The sequence below is a fragment of the Papio anubis genome, chromosome 5, assembly GCF_008728515.1.
Source record: "Papio anubis isolate 15944 chromosome 5, Panubis1.0, whole genome shotgun sequence".
In the NCBI taxonomy this organism is placed as follows: Eukaryota; Metazoa; Chordata; class Mammalia; order Primates; family Cercopithecidae; genus Papio; species Papio anubis.
In genome coordinates, this window is record NC_044980.1 from 154765964 (window position 1) to 154786334 (window position 20371).

General features: G+C 34.9%; 1 protein-coding gene across 2 annotated transcripts in view; it reads left to right on the top strand.

Moving 5' to 3' along the window:
* Window positions 1-20371, top strand: part of GABRG2 (gamma-aminobutyric acid type A receptor gamma2 subunit) — an 89463-nt gene that overhangs the window by 28930 nt on the left and 40162 nt on the right. For both annotated transcript variants that reach the window (XM_017960107.3, XM_009209527.4), the window contains exons 4-6: window positions 1531-1751; window positions 5330-5412; window positions 7996-8133. In XM_017960107.3, the coding sequence (XP_017815596.3) occupies window positions 1531-1751; window positions 5330-5412; window positions 7996-8133 (442 nt within the window). The remainder of the gene's footprint in view (window positions 1-1530; window positions 1752-5329; window positions 5413-7995; window positions 8134-20371) is intronic.

Genomic DNA, 20371 nt, shown 5'->3' on the forward strand with positions numbered 1-20371 from the left:
ATTATACCATATTATATATGGTATAATATAGTGATACTATAACTTTAAAACCATTTTTACCAAACTAGCAATAAAGATGCTCTGCTATGTCAGAGAGATTGATATGCCACTTGAGGTGATATACCATCACCTGCATACTCCAAGCTAGTAAGTTTGCTTGTTTAATCATTAAACAAATTCTAACTTCTTTATAGCCATAATTCTCAGAATATTTAGAGTTCTGAAATAAATTATAAATATCTAAGAATTAGAAGCTATATAGATAGTTTATTTAAATGCAGAACTTTCTTGTTTTAGGAATAACAGTCCCCAGAACTGTTCTAGGATCAAAGATTGTGAAATATTGTTTTAAGACTCAAAGTTTTTTATTCATGGCTTTTCTTGCCAAAATGTAGAATCTAAATTAATTAATTATTCTTTCTACTGGCACATCACTAATTGGTTGACAAAGGATTTCATAAAACAGGTTCTTTCCTCATTACTTGTAGACTGTAAAAAGGAAACTAAATAGTGAACAAGGGTAGAATGGCTTTCTGGGGTAGAAATGTAGCTAATCACAATGACACCCAGTGGGAGGTGGTGCAAGGAAAGAAAACAGAACAATGTGAATGAGACAAAAGACTCAGGCCTAAAGGTCTGAATTTCACACCATACCTGCTTTTCTTTTACTGAAGTAAAGCACTCTCCAGTTTAGTGATATGTATACTTGATGGAAATAATTACAGTAATTTGTCACTATAGCATTTAAGAATGCATTTTGTAATAGAGATTAGCACAGTATTAGAAATTATTTTTAATTGTTAATTTCATCTTGTTTAGAGAAAAGAACATTACAAGTAAATAGTGAAAAAAACCTCTCCTTGGGTGTTTGTTCTCTGCCAGGCATGATGCAAAGGACCTTTTGTTGATCCATTTTCTATCCTAACACAGCCTACCCAGTTAGGTTCTTTATGATCCCCATTTTAATATAGGCCAACTGAGTTTCCAGATTTCCTGCTTAGGACTTTTTTGCATATTCTGTACTTTGTTTCACTCTATAGCCGTGGTTCTGAATCTGGACTTTTTTTTCCCTTTCAGGGGATGTTTGACTGTGTCTGAAGGCAATTTTAGTTGTCATTACTTGGCAACATTGAGTGTGGGTTTGTGGTTTGCTACTGTCATCTAAGGAGTAGAGGCTAGAATTGCTTCTAAACATCCTACAATGCACGAGACAGCCCTCACAGTAAGGAACTAGCCAGTTCAAAACAACACAACGCTCTGCTCTATAGACATGGAAAGTAAAGGATTGTATCAAGGCTATGCTCTTTTGCCAGAACTCACTTAGACAGGTCTACTTTTTCATAAAAGTATCTACAAAAGATGGCTGAAATGGTAATCTCCTCAGCAAAACTCTAGCTTTCTTTTGGATTATTCAAAGCCAAGATAGCTTTGCTTCAGATTGGCAAAGAGAATAGGAATGAAATATACAAATACTCAACAATATAATCTTACTGTGTACAAATTTTCTGTTTTATCATTTCGTTAAAACAGGAATACACTATTGATATATTTTTTGCACAAACATGGTATGACCGACGTTTGAAATTTAACAGCACCATTAAAGTCCTCCGATTGAACAGCAACATGGTGGGGAAAATCTGGATTCCAGACACTTTCTTCAGAAATTCCAAAAAGGCTGATGCACACTGGATCACCACCCCCAACAGGATGCTGAGAATTTGGAACGATGGTCGAGTGCTCTACACCCTAAGGTATTCTTTTGCAAAAGGAAAGGAGTAATTGTTAGGAAGAAAACAAACAAACAAACACAAAAATCAGCCACAAGTCGAAAGAAAGAAAGAAAGAAAGAAAGAAAGAAAGAAAGAAAGAAAGAAAGAAAGAAAGAAAGAAAGAAAGAAAGAAAGAAAGAAAGAAAGAAAGAAAGAAAGAGAGAGAAAGGAAGGAAGGAAGGGAGGAAGGAAGAAAAAGAAATGTCAAGACTACGTCTTGGTTGGCATGTTATCAAATAGTATATGACATCACAACATTAGTTTTTTTCTTTCTGCTATCAATGAGCTTTATCAAAGCCCTAATTATAGGCAAAGCTTATTTTTCCACAGCTGTTGTGAAAACTTTTTTTTTTCTCACAACTGACCTGAAATTTCCTTTGTCTTGCAATATCATCTGACCTTTGCACCTGTCTTGGCTTTTTATGTGTTTGCCTGTTCTGGTACTTTAAAACACAAAAATTAAAACATAACTGGTCATCCTCAGGACTGCCACCTCTTATGCTTGGAAATATGTTCATTTCCAAAGAAATAGTTGCTAAAAGAGAATTTTTGATGTGTATGTCTCCATACATTCTTCTCTTTTTAGCTTCACAATAGCAAGCACCTAGAATCTATTATCTTTAGTCTCCTGGCACCCCACTTCCCATTATGTTAATAGGCTGTTTAACTTAATTTATTGTCTATCTTGGGAATAGACATACTTGGGAGAAAGTTGAAGGAGCTATCTTTCAGCCTCTGAAATTAAATTTTGAAATTAGAGTAAAATGCTACTTTAATAAAATAATGATTTTATGCCATTATCTTAGCACTTCATACTTTGCATTGAAAACATTTTTTACATTGAAGTTTCTCGTTGGTGGGAGTACATTATTAGATAAAATAATAGGTGAGTACATAGTCTTAGGAATCAGACATCTGACTTTGGTTCTTAGCTCTCTGTCTTATTATCTGCAGGAACTAGGGCAACTCTCCAGCATTTCTATATAAAGGGACTTAGGGGCAGCTATCTGGTAGGAGGACTTTTGGTGTTAGAACCTTTGTTTGCCTAGTAAGCATGATGTTTTTACATGGTCACATTTTTATTTAGGAAAATTAAGTGAGAACTGATGGAAATTATTGGGAAAGAAAGCACAACCACACTGTCCCACCCTGTACCGCCTCTCCCCCAACCTTGGCACCACAACTGAGCAGACTCTTTTACCTTCATTTCTTTAATTTCTATAAAACAGAGATACTTATTCTGACCTTATGGAGTTGCTACAAGGACAAAATAGGGTGATAAGTAAAGTGATTAACATAGAGCCTGATACATAGTAAATATAGAAAAATTAAAATTATTTATACATTTTAATCAAAATAAGAATAATGCAATTCTAAATCTTCGTATCTGAGAACTTCTAGCTTCAAATGATTCATGTTAAATGTGCTTGCTCAACATACAAAATATAATATTGAAAGTGGCTCCAAAATCTTTATCAATTATATCAGTTATTAGAAAAAGCCACAATTCCAAAATGAATTCATTCCAGGCATTTTATATTCATCATGGCTTTCGTAAACTTAGAGATATAGTAATAACTGAATTTTTATTTATTTATTTATTTATTTAGAGACAAGGTCTCACTCTGTCACCCAGGCTAGAGTGCAGTGGCGTGATCTGGGTTCACCTCAACCTCTACCTCCCAGAGGTTCAAGTGATCTTCCCACCTCAGCCTCCCGAGTGGCTGTGACCACAGGCACGTGCCACTACACCCTGCTAAGAATTTTTTTGTATTTTTTTGTAGAGATGGTCTCACTATGTTGCCCATGTAGTCTTGAACTCCTGGGTTCAAGCAGTCCGCAACTCAGTCTCCCAAAGTCTGGGGATTATAGGTGTCAGCCATGTCATCTGGCCAATGTCTGAATTTAGAATCTAGTGGGTACAAAATTCCCCTGATACATCAGAGCTCGGTCCAGCTTTCGAAATATGAAGTCAATCATACTATCTCAAGTGTCTTTATTGTTCTTATAACATTGTAGTCATTTTTGGACTTAATTTGTGGAATCACTGCATTAGTTAATTATGAAAGCCACCTCAAAAGTGTCACTAACGGAGATTCAATCAAAGCTTGAATGTCTATATAGAGAGACGATTTTGTTCTGGCTATCTAAAATGAACTATGAGTGTGTTTGTGTTTTTGTGCATGCCCAAAGACATTTAGATCTGTATCTATGTTTATATCTGCAATTATATTATTTTCAATTTTAATAATTCCAGTTTAATTTGGAGTAGTAATACTAATAAAATGTCAAATTTAATTGTAGCTTCCTTTATGACTAAAACTATTCTTCCCTTTGAAGAGCATATAAATATATAGTAACAATGATTAAAGCCTCCAGTTTTGAAGGTAGATAATCCTGGGCCCAAATTTCAACTGTGCCTCTAGTTATGTGACTTTGGACAAGTTCAGGTACAATAAATGCATGATAATACTTGTTAAATGAGGAAACAATTCACTCTACCCAGTGCTTCATAGTTAATTAAGGGCTCAATAATTATTAAATATATTTTAACATCAGTAATTGCTCCGTTATCTCATAGAATTGTAGATTTTTAATTGTTTTCAATTAAAAGTTATACTAATTGGAAAATCTCTTAAAAACAAATTTCCCTAAAATGATACTTTTATTACATCAATGATAATATCTGCACAGTGTAAGAAATATAGCTAAAAATATGAAATTTTAGAAATCATCAACCCATTACCATTACAATTTGAGACTACATTCATACTTACCCAGAGGTGGTAAAGACATCTGACTTTCAAATCTTCTCCCTCCTGGAGTTCCAGCCCAGGACTTGAGACTGAGAAAATCTGTATGCTTTAACAAACACTAACTAATAAGACTTAAACTAATTAAGATTTACTGGCAAACATTTTTCAAATATGTCTGTGTATGTGCATTTAACATTTATTGTATTCTATCAGATATTCTTCTACTCTATAATACCTATTTAATGACATCCTCTAGAATATCCTATTTCGTGACAGTGTAGTGTAGAATGAATGCCACACCATTGTGCAACACAGGTATTTTTAAACTCACCTTTAGCAATTAAAGCTAACAGCTAACAAGTTCTTACAAACAGAAGGTCCTGCTTTAATTAGCAGATAAGATCTTAGAATTATCAACATTCATTTACATGCAAACAGTAAACGAGCTTAAGTTCTTAAAACAGTTGGTTCTGTTAAATATATTCACTGAGCAGTTTCACGTGAGCAATTAATTTGCAAAGAGAAAAACCAAAACCAAAAACTTAAGTGATCATAAATTTTCAATAAATATAGTTGAGGTAAGTGAGGTGCCATTATTTGATCTGTGAAAATGAACAGACTACATTAAGTCTTATGTAATTTTTTCCTGGACTTGGTGGATTTCTTCATTGGGGATTACTCTGTGTTTTCAATCACAATGTGAGATATTCTCTACAAAAAAAAAAAAATCATTTAAAATTGTGCAAATTTAAAATTTAAAATTATGTCTAAAATTCATCTTATGTTTAATATCTTTCTACTTAGGTTGACAATTGATGCCGAGTGCCAATTACAATTGCACAACTTCCCAATGGATGAACACTCCTGCCCCTTGGAGTTCTCCAGTTGTAAGTAATATTCCTTCTCCATTTGTATCCTCCCTCACTTACAGTCTTTCTGATTGCCATGTTAATTAATTGAAAGAAACATAACAAATTTCAAAGTTGTATTAAGTTATGTTACTGACTTCAATGATTTTGACCATCTCTGTCATCCTAATCCCAGCTTGCTCCGATTAGAGTGATTCCTGCAAAAGAAGGACTGATTTTATTAAGAATTACAAATAGGTTTCATTGAGTTGCATACTTTTAATATATTGGTTGCCTAGAGCCTTTTTTTTTTTTGTAATGGATTGTAAGGCCAACACTGGACTCAATAGAAAGGGTGCAATCTTTAATTATATATCCTCTTCCTTTTTCTCCTATGGGCCTAGGAAGGGACTATAGCAGCACGTTGCTAGTTAAGGTCTGCCCCACAGCAAAATTATTTCATTGATAACATATATGTGAACTACTATTTGACACACAATAAGATCAAATATAAAACCATTATTTTTATATTTATTATTTTTATCAGATAGATAATAGAATGTAGCAAGAGGATCCATGATGATCTAACGCAGATTATGCTTTAGTAACCTTTACGGATATTTTCTGCCTGAACCAAAGTCAAGCAAACTTAAATTTCCCAAAACGTTTTCCTTACTATTTGTTCAGCATCCATGAAAGGTCAATCACTTCTTTTAAAATTTTTGTCTGCCAGTTGTGCATATTGGACAGAATAAAAATCTGATTATAGATTTTAAAATTATGTTTGTAGAAAGGTAATTTCTCAACCAGGGAGTCCACTAAGTCATAGTAATCACAGTTTGAAAAAAGTTGATGATCAGAGAAGTAATCACATGTTTATCTTTTCATCAATACCAGAGGAAAACAGAGGACAAATATCACTGTACATTATATTTATCTAGAAAAATTCTCATTATAAAACTTATTTCATGTTTTACTGAATCAAAGAATAAAATATATTTAATTATAAAGTTAAAGCTTCCCTGAGTTTTAGAGAAATTAGCTTTGCTTATTTTTAATTTTCCAAGTGGGACTACTTCTTTCTTGTGTCAGCTAAAACTCAAGAACTGTTGATTTCTGTGGCATCAGATGGCCAGTTGAAAATGGTCCTCTGAACCCAAACACAATTTAATATTACTTATTGCTATCTAAACAATTCAGTTACCAGCACATTCTCTGCACAAAGTTGCCTCATATCATCATTGTTTGTTGTTTTGTTTTGTTTTGTTTTGTTGTTTTTGACAGGGTCTCATTCTGTTGGCCAGGCTGGAGTGTGCAGTGGTGTGATTTCGGCTCGCTGCAGCCTTTGCTTCTGGGGCTCAAGTGATCCTTCCACCTCGGCCTCCAGAGTAGCTGGGATTTTAGGAATGCACCACCATACCCAGCTAATTTTTGTATTTTTTGTAGAGATGGGGCTTCACCATGTTGCCTGGATATTACCACTGTTTTCCTCAATTTTCATCACATCCTGTCATACCCCTCTCCATCCCCTGCAATAGTTCTCTACAGACTCTTTTTTTCCTCCCTCTTTAATTAATATAAACATATAATAGACAAAGCTGCATCAAAGGGAATAGAGAGGAGGAACTATGTGGGATTTTATTCCGAGTACTCAGTCAGTGTTCATAATCAAACTAATCTTTACATGCCATTATTATTTATTTTCACATAATAATTGGCATTACTAGTACACAAACTGTTAAAATGGTTTCTGGTTTTCATTTATTTTCTTGAAAAAGTTAATTCTGCAGTTGACTTCATAATAATGTTTGTCCATTCAACAAATATACATTGACCATCAATTCCACGAGATAAGCACTATTATCCTCCCTATAAGGGAACAAACAATTTAGGAGGAAAAATATACACTTATCCAAGGTAGAATGGCTGGGAAATGGTACTCATAACCACTACTTTATCTCACCTGCCAGTGTGATGTTTTCAACGAATATACTTTCTGTTCTATTAGTACAAGCTCATTGATATCGTCCTCTTAGCATTTCTACTTACTACTACTTTTAATTGTGTATTTCTGTGTATATTAAAATGGAGTCCTGACAAATTGAGAAAGAAAGATAATTAATAGTTTAGTTTATTTTTTCCATCTATCTTCCACCTCAAATGCATCCTTTGGAGAAGTTTTGAGTCTGTTCTGTCTTACTATTTTCTGTTTCTATGTGACTCAAAATCTTGCCCTGTTAACTGCCTTTCACTGTGATGCAAGACTTTGCATTTCTACTATTTATTATGGACTGGTCAGTTGGTATGTACTATTCCAGATGATGGAAAATATGCATATGGCATATATAAAACCACATGTAGTATACCTTCTATGTCATTTAAATTATTTTCAAGAGTAAATTTGACCTTTGAATTTTTGAATCTTACTTCCCATTAGGATGCAATGTCATTGTAATTTATGTCCTCACTGCAATGCCCTTTGGTCCAAGATCCTCATCTAGCTTGTAACTATCTTTCTCAGTCTTTACCTCTGTGTCGTGTTCATAGAAGATTGTTGCTATATAGTGCTACATATGCTAATTTATAATAATTTTTAATGTGAGCTTTCCTATCTCATGGCAGATGGTTATCCACGTGAAGAAATTGTTTATCAATGGAAGCGAAGTTCTGTTGAAGTGGGTGACACAAGATCCTGGAGGCTTTATCAGTTCTCATTTGTTGGTCTGAGAAATACCACTGAAGTAGTGAAGACAACTTCTGGTAAGATGCACTTGCAAAGAATTTCAAGTGACCTTTCCAGAGTTTAAATTTTGGTATATATGATTTAGAAGGTTTTTCAATACCTCTCTATGAATGATAATCAGAAAATTAAATGAAGTGTTTTAATAATTGAAATTCAAGTAGAATAGATAAATATAAATATATTCTACCAATTTGGGCAAATTGGATTCAAATTGGATTAGTAAATTATTCCCTAATTTATTTAAGGAAAAATGAATACCAATTATGAAAAAAGAAAATATTTATTAGAAGTACTTTTTGTAGAAAGTATGTTTCCTAATGTACTGAAATCGCCACATTTCACACAGGAAGAGTGAATTTTTTACAAATGCAGAAAAGTGAGCATAGTGGATATGGACCCATTCTCCATTCAGTAGTTTAATATTTTAAACTTATCCATCAGTGGATAACAGAACAATTCTTGAGTATCAGAGAGGATTGGGTTCAAATCCCAGTTGCATCAGTTATAAGCTATAGACATCGGGCAAATGTATTGAATCTCTGAGATCAGCTTTTCCAGATGCCTAATGTGCATTTAAAAAATTGCATCACAGGGAGACAGTGTTTATGCAAAATATAAATAAAATGAAATGCTTAGAATGATAGCTGGCACTTAGCACTTGGTTAATAGTAGCTCTTACTAATACTAATTATGATTATTGGATGTGCATGACAATATGGTCAGGAATTGAGATTTATTTTAAGACAAGCTAAAAGTAAATATTTTTATATCAAATCTCATAATTTCTAATAGTATCAATTATTAATTTAAAACTCTATGTCGGGCAACTTACATACGTTTCCAGACCAGATCTGTCTCATGGGTGGCCAGTTTGAACTCTCAACAATGCTGCTTACATTCTCTATGTAGATTAATCCAACTACTCCTTTTAAAATTATGTTAATTTATATATGTTTAAATTTCAAATACAAACATTGTGTTCTCAGCTTACCATCTATTAAGATGTTATTTGAAACATATTTCCAAGAGTTGAGCTGTTTTATGTTGATTTAGTCACAAACACCTGATCATTTTCTAGAATTCATAGGAAATATTTTTTGCATGTGGAATAATTTGGAATCAGGCCTTCATCTACTTTACAGAGAGAAGCAAATAAAGGACCTACACAAAGATGGAAATTTATGATTCTACTTTCAAAAGTACCATCCTCCAAATCAAAGAATTATCTGACTGTAACATTGTTTTGAGCATTTGCAAATGTCTCATAAAGGCTCTTTTATTTGGAAAATCGAAGGAATCTCAAAACATTTCATAGTCAATGAATAAATATATTAAATTAAGATGGCCTTATGTACTCCACATTTTCCAGCAGTTGTAAACTCTGGGACCATCAAGTATTAAAATTGCTATGCCATTTTTTTTTTTTTTTTTTTTTTTTTTTAAGAAGGAGTCTCGCTCTGTCTCCAAGGCTGGAGGCAGTGGCACGATCTCGGCTCACTGCAAGCTCCGCCTCCCTGGTTCACGCCATTCTCCTGCCTCAGCTTCCCCAGTAGCTGGGACTTTAGGCGCCCGGCACCACGCCCGGCTAATTTTTTGTATTTTTTAGTAGAGAGGGTGTTTCACTGTGTTAGCCAGGATGGTCTCGATCTCCCGACCTCGTGATCCGCCCGCCTCGGCCTCCAAAAGTGCTGGAATTACAGGCGTGAGCCATTGCGCTCGGCGTAGAACAATCTTTCATTTGATTCAAAAAGGAAAAGTTAAGGATTGCCTTAGAACTGAAGTCTTCCACCTGCGAAAGAAAACACATACACACACACAGACACACACACACACACACACACACACACACACCAGGTAAAATTAATCTCCAAATCTTCATGCTTCCAGATGAGAAACTGGCCATTAAGTTCTGTTGTATATTCATATTTCTACAATTATTCCAGGACTCTAAAACAGAACCCACAAACTCATGACTAGAAGGTTTCTTGTTTAGTTGTTTTGAGCCCAAGAGTGGTATGAAGGACAAATGGTGGAGACAGAAGGGTTGAGTTCACATCACAGAGCCTAACATTACCACCTCCCCAATGTCTCGTGTGGAGAATGATCTAGGGAATTTACTATCTATTAAGAGACACTTGTGGGAGAAAATTATCTACTTGCTTTAAGCATAGCAAAAAGAATTAACAAGGTCCCCCAAGGCTATTAATCTTCCTAAGGAAATCACAGCAAAACAGTATTGAAAGATACTACGTTTCACAGTGTGTACCATCATGTAACTGATCTCATTAACTTCTCTGTGCGACCTAATATTGTGGATAGCCTGCATAGTTGGCCTTCTCTCCCACTCCTCACCCCGCTGGTTTGTATTTTGTGTGTAGTACTATTTCAATGGGCTCTGTGAAGAGAAAGGGCTGAATTGAACATTAATGTTGATAATGAAAGGCAGCCTGATTTCTGTGACAGCTGATTTTTTAATGATTGGAAGTTTTTTCTCGATATTTGCTTGATTTTTGATGCTATTCTTATCTTCAAAGCATAGCTCTGTAACTAATGAATGTCTACAAGGAAGTTATGTTTACAACTTTCTTGGGAAATTATCAGGAGCTCAATCTTAGCCAATTATAACATGACTTTCTTTTACACTTGTGGTAAATGTATCTCCCTTTAAAATGCCTCTTTTGTAACTGGGCAAGAATATTGCCAAATTGCGACATAGCTTAGTGAAGGATTTTCCAACCCTTATTCATTCAAGCTTTGTTATATCCAAGTAGTGACTGTACTTCTGATTCCTATTTTTTTCTTTAATTGATTCGTGTGTGTGTGTGTGTGTGTGTGTGTGTGTTTGAATGCACAATGAATTTTATTATTTGTTTTAACTTTTAGGTTCAGGGGTACAGGTACAAGTTTTCATATAGGCAAACTTGTGTCACGGGGGTTTGTTGTACGGATTACTTCATCACCCAGGTATTAAGCCTAGTATCTATTATTTATTTTTCCTGATCCTCTCCCTCCTCCCAACCTCTACCTTCCCAAAGGCCCCAGTGTCTCTTGTTCCCTTCTATGTGTCCCTGTGTTATCATCATTTAGCCCCCACTTACAAGTGAGAACATGCAGTATTTGGTTTTCTTTTCCTGTGTTAGCTTGATAAGGATAGTGGCTTCCAACTCCATCCATGTTCTTGCAAAGAACATGTTCTCATTTTGTGTGACTGCATAGTATTCCTTGATACATGGTTTTTTAATGAAATTAATTTTTCAAAGGAAAGTTAATACAAGGACCATAATTGGAAAACCAGAACATTTGACAAAAATATAAGTGATATAAAAATATGATTTAAAAACAAGTGAATACTCTTACAGTTTAAGTGCATATATTTGTGTTCCCTAGACTTTGAATATGTTGAAAACAAGAGAAAGACAGAAAAAAGGATATTAGAGCTTGAGTAAACAGCAATTAGCACCAAATCAAAACATTCTCTTTGGTATAAACAGAATAGTAGAAGAAGAATTTCACAGGAGAGAATTTACTCACCAGGAAATTTAATGCTATGTGAGAGTCCTTGCATCTACCACCTGAATCACCTCTTCTAATACTAGTTTTATCTGTACTACAGTTGAGAAAAATATTTCCCCTGAGGTAGGTCGATAAGATTTGAAGAATATTTTTAATTCGTTGTCAATATGCTAGAACAGATTCTGGATCCATGATTTCTTCTTCAAACTGTAATTCCTTCCTGATTGTTCTGTATCTGGGAGAGAACAACCATTGCCCCAGTGAGCCAAGCGTGAACACTCAGAGTCATGTCTCTGCCTCCCACATCTAATGAATCATGAAGGCACTTATGCTTCTGAAATATCTTGTGTAACTGTCCTCTTTTCAGTTGCCATTGCCACTGTCCTAGTTCATGATGTTGTCTGCTCTCATCTGGAATGTGTCAGTAGCTTATTAAGTTATATGCCTGTTGTCAATTTCTCTCTCATCTCCAGTGTATGCTTTTCACCTTAATTGTAAAAGCTAGCACTTACTAAGCACTAACTACATGCACCACAGCAAGCACCATGTGTAAATGATCTGCTTTCTCATAACCATAGTTACATTTACTGTTAACACTGATGGTATCACTGCAGATGAGAAAATTGAGACTTTGAGGGGTTCATTTACCTGCAGGGATCAAGTTCAAGTACTGGGACAGAAACTCAAAGTCATCTGCTCTGAGATTCATGCTCTTAATCACAACACTATTTGACTCCCATCATGGCCCAGTGAGCCCCTGATATGTCCCTTCCTCATGTCTCAATAATTCGGTAGGTTCAATTGAGCGCAAGCTATTGTTTCTAGTATGTAAGGATCTGGTCGCAGGAACTTTCCAGCCTTGTTTTCTATAATTTCCCAGCTTGTGAAAGAACCAATCTGTGAATACTTTTCTGTGTTTAACCAGTCTTACACTCACATTGAATCTCAATCTCTTTCTGTTTTGAATGGCTTCTTAATGCATCACTACCATCTCATCTCTGTGACTTTAAGGCTTAAATCAATGGCATCTCTTCAACAGTGCCTTCACTGATCTTAATACCAAAACAACTTGAAGCAGTTTTTAAGAATGTTCACCACTGGAGTCAGACAGCTCGGGTTTCAACACCAGCTTTGCCACTTACTAGTGGTGTGACTTTATATAAATCATTTAATATATCCGAGCCCAAAATCACCAGTATCCACAGGGTTGCTCCAAGAATTAAGAAACATACTGCATTAAAAATGTGCCTGACAAATGGGAAGAGCTTGGCAAATGGAAAGCAACAATATTACTATTATTATCACTATCATTATTATTCCATTAACTCCTCCAAGAGCATTGTCACCCACCTTAAGAAAACATGATTTCTGCCTTGTGTTGCTTGGGCACTTGTTTTACCCTTCAGTCTCTGACCCCTTCCTCCACTACATAAGCTTCACAACAGAAACTTTTTAAAATCATCTCCAAGCCAGTCACCAGAGTGGTAGTCATCATGGACTATTAACCTGGTGGCTGACTTAGAGGTGATTATAGATAATTGTTATATTAATCACTTGTGACAATTACATTGATACAACAGTATATCATTCATCAATGAAATATATAATGCAGAATGCTATTATCTATGTTTTCCATTGCTCATTGTGTACTCTAAACTAGAAGAGTTTACTCTTTGTGTCATGTTGCCACGGCCAGCTCATCAAATTCTATCCATAATTTTTGACTCTTTTTTCTTCTCTGTTGTCATCCTGAGATGTGGGCTAGAAAAGTGGACAAATTGGTTTCTTACAGGAAACCTACATTAGTGGGATCCTTGTGCCATCATAATGAATCACAAAGAAATATACCACATTTCTCCCAAGTCAGAATACCACTAAATCATATTGTCTTTAGCAATGCATCTGAAACATCAGGGTTTCATGAAACATCTTCGTAACTATTTTTGGCATAACCATGTAAATTATTTTCTGTTTTTGTTGTTTTTAATCCCACTTTCTTCTTAGATTCCATGTTCTAGTTATATTTTCCTGATTTTTATCACAAGGAATATATAACTGGGAAAATGAAATTTATCTTCCTTTCTGCCAGTGACATGCAGATCACAATCGCGAAACACCAGCTCCATGGATGAAGTTCATGCTTGTTGCCTGATTTCTAAAATATCCATATTCTGTATCTTTAAATGCTATGCATCATCATCCCATCATACTGTTCCCTTCCCTGAGGTTTTCTTGCTATGTTACACCTATCCCAAAGTCTCTGTTCCTATTTATTTTATTATTTAATACCAAGCTCAAGTCCAACCTTCTCTGCCTACATCAATATTTGCATATGAATAAAATCCTTCCTCAAATAGAGAACAATAGCTTCCACCTTTTAGCTTGTTTTAATTTAAATGTCCTTGGTAAACTAAGGAGACATGCGTAAAACTTGACTCATCATTTAGATGATCTAGTTTGGCAGAAAAAAAGGAAGGTAAAAAAAAATACGAGTTAACGGTACTTTTTAAATTGAAGAGGTTGAAAGGGAAAAACAACAACAACAACAAAAACTAAATGAAAAAAAAAAAAACTAAATGAAAAAAGAGAAATAAACAAGTACAGCACCAATCCTACAATCTCTTGTTACTCCTGTGTCTCAGTGAGTTGTGAGCCTATTTTAGTCAATACTAAATTTTTCAAACTACTTGAAGCAGCGTAATATCTTAAAATAAACCAGTGGATGATTGCACAGTAATAGATTTTAATTTTATTTTTAAGCTTCAATTTAGAAAGTTAGCTTTGGTCTCAGAAGAGAAAAGTGTATGAATTATGTAAATAGAGCTGGGCCTAGAGCAGCCATGGGGAAGTCACTTTCCCTCCCTGGAATGAAAGTTACTTATCTATAAAAGGAATGCATTTGATTAGATGCTTCTTTAAAGTCCTTGTCCTCAGCATTTATTCATAATCCCTGATATAACCAAGGTTACACTGTTAATGTCCTAATGTAAAAGCCACTTTCTTTATAAATGAATATTTTTCTAGAATGTTTTTCCATGATCAAGTTTTCGATAAAATTTCAAAACAAATACAAAAGCAAACTCCTTGGGATTTTTAATTTAGAGGAAGCAGTCCTCCCCCTCTATTTTGTTCTTAGTGATATGTCATTACACACATTAAACAAAAATGTTAACCAAAAATGATAACCTATTTTCTTTCCATTGTGATCCTGGAATATTCGTATGTTATGTTAAAAATCACACATTTGGATTTTAAATTCCAAGGTTGTGTTCACACTATCTAGCAGGGAGATAGTTTTTAAGGGGTGGAGGCAGATGGCATAGAGAAGTTCTGTGAAATCAAAGGAAAATTGTCTGGTTTCAAGGTGACACATGTCATTTCTGCTTATGTTCTATTGGCAAGAACTAGTTGCGTATTCCTATAGAGATAAAATGGGGTTGGGAAATGTAGCTCCGTTTTGAGTTAGGAAGGGACAATGGATTTTATGACTTTCTAGTATCTATGTAATACACACAATGGTATTTTATTTCTCACAAAAGCTTCTGAGAAAGATATTATTTTTCCATTTGATAGATGAGGAAACTAAAGTTTAGATGGGCTAAGTTATTTGCTCAAGGATATTCAATGGGTAGAGTTATTTATTCAGATCCAGAATTTTTACTCCATAAAGAGATAAATTAAAATAAAAACTATTCCTAAGCTTGATAAAAGCTACTTTTACAGAGACATGCAACAATGAAGTATTAGCACTTAATATGGTAGCCATATACATGAATCAACAGTATGTTAAACTGTAGGAATAGCAATTATGTTTAGATATAATAAAAGTATCAAGTGAGAAACTTAATTTAGCAATTATATTCTTTCATTTTTCATTAAAGTTATTTACTGCTTAGAAGATAGTATTATTTACTAGTTAAGTGGTCAGTACTAGTCACTAGTTAATTGGATCTGCACATGACCATTCAAATCTGGCTTTAACTAAAAAATTATTGAATCCAGTGTATTTGTGAAAACTTGTTCTTTGAAAAAAAATCCATTTGAGAGACTATATAATAAGTGGTTTGCATGGCTACTATTTATAATAAATTTAAAAATTAATATTTTGTCAGTCTATCAGAAGCAATCAGATCAAAAAATCATTTTTTTAATCCAAGTTGCTGATATTTTCTAACTCAACTGAAAATCCTATTTTGCTACATTTAAGAGAAATTTACATCAATGTGACTGATATAACTAACAGATCTCTCCTAAGCAGCTACTGCCCCAAAATAAATTTGAAAGAAATTTTTTTTGAAAATGCAAAAATGTGAGAGAATGAAGACTGAGCCTTTAGAGATGATACTCTACATGTAAACTAATTGAAGATTGCTTTTACCCTATTTGACGTAAGCAAATGATTTCTTCATGTTAGTCTTGCAGTTTCAGAAAATAATGCTATTCAGCATTGCAGATATGCACTTTTAAGCATATCACAGACTGGAAATGGGCAGCAAATAGCAATGAGGAAAATAATGTATTCTTTTTAACATATTTTACCTTCTTTTCTTTAAAAGGAAATTTTTATGAAGGCCACAACATTGTGTCGCACAACATTCTAGAAAAGAATTTGCTGGGCATACAGACTAGGGGCTGACCAGAGTTTATCTGCCATTTTCACCTGCCACTCATGTAATATATTTCATTTAAGAGATCAAGAACATCTAATTTTAGTGGTACATCCAGCAAAAGAGAAACAGTTAGTAAAACCCAAGGAAAAAGGATTGACCATTATGTTAAACATGGTTTACAATGTCACTTTTTTGTTTGCTTTCATTTTATTTTATTTTATTTTAATATTATTATTGTTTTTTTGAGACAGAGTCTCACTTTGTCACCCAGCCTGGAGTGCAGTGGTGAGATCACGGCTCATGCAGCCTCCACCTCCCAGGTTCGTGCGTCAGCCTCCCAAGTAGCTGGGATTACAGGTGCATGCCACTACACCTGGCTAATTTTTGTATTTTTAGTAGAGACGGGGTTTCACCATGTTGGCCGAGTTGCTCTCGAGCTCCCAGTCGCAAGTGATTCAGCTGCCTAGGCCTCCCAAAGTGCTGGGATTACAGGTGTGAGCCACCGTGCCCAGCCTGGTTTGTTTTTATATATGGATATCTCTGCTGTTCAAGAAATTGACAGTGCTTTACAGTTAACATAGAAAACACATCATAGATGTCTAATTTTTCACATTTCTCTGTTTTCCAATTTATCCACTCCAAAATTAACTACTCTTTGCAGTACACCATGTTCCACAATGATGACAAGAAGATATACTAAAAAGTTCTATTCTCTTAAAATTAGTTCTTCTTCCATGCCCGCTACACACCTAATTGTTTTGCCTATAAGCACTTCACTAGCAGCTTTATCAGATGTCTTTCTTTAGAAACACTGGAGTACAATAAATAAGTTATATTGCTGACAAGACTCAAAGATGAAAGCTCCAGTTTAGACAAGTGAGTTTACTGGATTAGTTTCCAAACATAATTTGTAATCTGCCTATACTCACATGACTAATAGCACCATGTACCAATGATGTACTTTCATCATTACATCTACTATTCATTGCTAAGTGGTGAAGAGCTATGTACTATAAAAGACAACGTGCAATTCAGGAACTGTGTAATGGTTCCTTGTTAAAGAGGTAATGCAATCATGGACACCAATTGTAATCGCCTAATGATCACTTTTCCTTGTGGGTGGTTTCCTGTTACCAATATTAGTGACTAAGAGTGAAGTATGATTGGTACAAAAATAAAATTTTAGGGCTGAATCTTAAAGACCAAGCCCAGGTGTAATTTCACTTACAGGGAAATCACTCCAAAGAGGTAAAGTCAGAGCTTCTGAATTGGCAGCCAATTATTTGACTCCTGCCTGTGGCATGGGGCTTCAGGATGGGTAGAGTTAAATTTTATTTTATTTCTCAGCTAATATTAAACAACTGAGAATTTTCATGGGAAATTTAAAGATTTTTATATCTTAAACATCTGCGAAAGCCCTTATTCCCATGTAAAAACATTTATGTAGAGCTGAATTGTCACCTGTCTCAACATGTGGGTGATACAATCTCCAGTTTACCAAAGTCTCTACTACTCCCTGTCCTATTTCCTATTTTTGGAGTTATGTTTTCTTCTTGAGTTACTGTTTTCATATTTTGTAAAGCAATGTGTATGTGTATCACTATAAAAATGGGGAAAATTAAAGATAATTAATCTCAAAATGAGATCGCATATATATCTGTAGAGATGAAGAACATCATTTTATCTTTTACAATAAAAGATAACAGGAGGCTGAGGCGGGAGAATCCCTTGATCCCAGGAGGCAGAGGTTGTGGTGAGCTGAGATCGGGCCATTTGCACCCCAGCCTAAGCAACAAGAGCGTAATTCAGTCTCAAAAATAAATAAATAAATAAATAAATAAATAAATAAATAAATAAGATAAATAAAGGGCAAAGAGGATTTTTCTATCACAAAATGACACTCTAAAAAATGAATGCTAAAAGCATGACTCAACCAAAGTTTGCCTGAATATAAATATTAGGTGAATTGCAAAGAAGTACCAGAATCTTGTCAATCTAGGTCTCACCTCCTTTTGACATTCTGCAACTGGGCTTATGTATCATAAATATCTAACATAAGCAATTTTAAGTTCATTCAGTTTATCTCTACTTCCACTTTCATGGAAGATGAATTTTGAATAAAAATAAAATTGGGAAGTTCTATATGTGGACATCTGTGCCTGTAGTCTTCACTGTCATTTAGTTTCTTTTTCAACTCACATGTAAGTAGCTAAAAGCTTTGTTGCCGTTTTTGCTTTGTTGCCATTTTGCTTTGTTGCCATTTTGCTTTGTTGCCATTTTCTTGCACATTAGCAGTCTTGCATTGTCAATCAAATCGATACTGTGTCCTTTTGTAGTTTTCTGAAGATCTACGTAGTTAATGTTCTGCAATAAAATCCTATTCTTTACTTACTTTGATAAAATGAGGCAGTTGCGTATAGAACTTTACATACCCTATGATTCCTATTTAAAGGTTTACATTTTTGTTGCAGTATCTGTAGCTGAATGACCTTAAGGAAGTCATTTTCTCTTTGAACCTGCAATTTCTTCACCTCAAAACAAATAAAAATCAGACTAGACTGATTTTGAAGGTCTACTTCACTCATAAAACACTGTCATATTTCCTGGTATTTAGCATCTCTGTTATGAAGCAAACATCTGGTGGGTATTTGCGTTCTCTATGTCCCCCAGAATTCCTAACAAAACTTTTGCCATGTTTTTTTTATTATGTCCCGTTCAGAAATTAACAGATCTACTCTGTCTGTCACATGTGGAGATCTTAGGTGAGAGAAGGGGGCCAGGGTGTTGCCATAGAGATGGTTGATAAGCTAGCTAAGGTCTGATAAAGTGAATTCAGCATGAAAACATAAACCTGCTGTGAATGGGAGGAGCAAGGGCAGATGCTAACTGAATTTATGTGAATGAGAAATTGGGGATGGGGTGAAGGTAGGACAGTGGCTGTGACATGGCTTTCAGAGAGGAAGGAATAGACACTTAGGTCTTCAAACAGGAAGAAGACTTGCAATCAAGAGTGCATAAAAGGACCTTAATTTATTAGCTTATTATTTTGTTTTAAATATTTTAATTGTATAAATTGGCTGAACTTGTATAGTCCTGTGAATCAGCACTCAAAATAATAATGGCACTACTACCTCTACAATAATAGTAATAATGATGATAATACTAATAATATGTGCTAACATTGTGAAGCACTTCGTATACATCAGCTCATTCATTTTTTCACAGCCATTCTATAATGTGATGCTCATTTTCCAGAAGAAATTACCAGGTACAATCAACCTTGTAGTAAAATTGACAGAAAGGGTGGGAACCTTGTGCAATATCATGGTGTAAGTTACTGAATAGGCACTCATCTTTCCTGACTGACAGTCTGATTCCAATTATGAATTAAACACCAAGGGGTGTGTGTGTGTGTGTGTGTGTGTGTGTTTCCAGACAGACTTACTCTTGGCTCTATTTCTTTATCTAGTGTGTAATTTATGATTTATGTTCCTGTTATTGTTTTGACATCTATCCATCTATCTATCTATCTAAACTATCCTTCATCTATTTATCTTAAGCTGATTGCATGTAAGTATGGTAGAATCAGTCTATATTGGTCAGCTTAATCTAGACAATGCTATGGTAGCAAATAACCCTCAAAATCTCAGTGGTTTAAAGTAACAACAATCTCAATTGTTCTCCCTCCTGTGTTTCTTTATTCTGTGGTATATCATTCTCATAAGCCAAAGGGGAAATAATAGAAGAGTAAAATGGTCCTTAAAGCCTCTGCTTTGTGGGTCTTAAGTGATTTTGACTCATATTCTACTGACCAAAGCAAATCCCATGAACAAGTCTGATGTCCATGGAATATGATGCACAATGCTTTCACACAAAGGGACACCAGGGAAGGCCTCTATAGGGATGGACTTTGTAGAAAGGGGAAGCAAATATCTGGACTACAAAACCATCACCAACAATTAACAATAGTATAATCCTTTATACTACACGTGACTCACCTACCTGGCCATGTCAGAGGGCCCAGTCACCAGTTCTCATGAAGTCTTCTCTAAAAGCAGTGGGGCAGGCAATACTCTGTGACATTTAATTCTGCAGTATGAGACCGTAACTTTGACAAAGATCCCATCTTCTT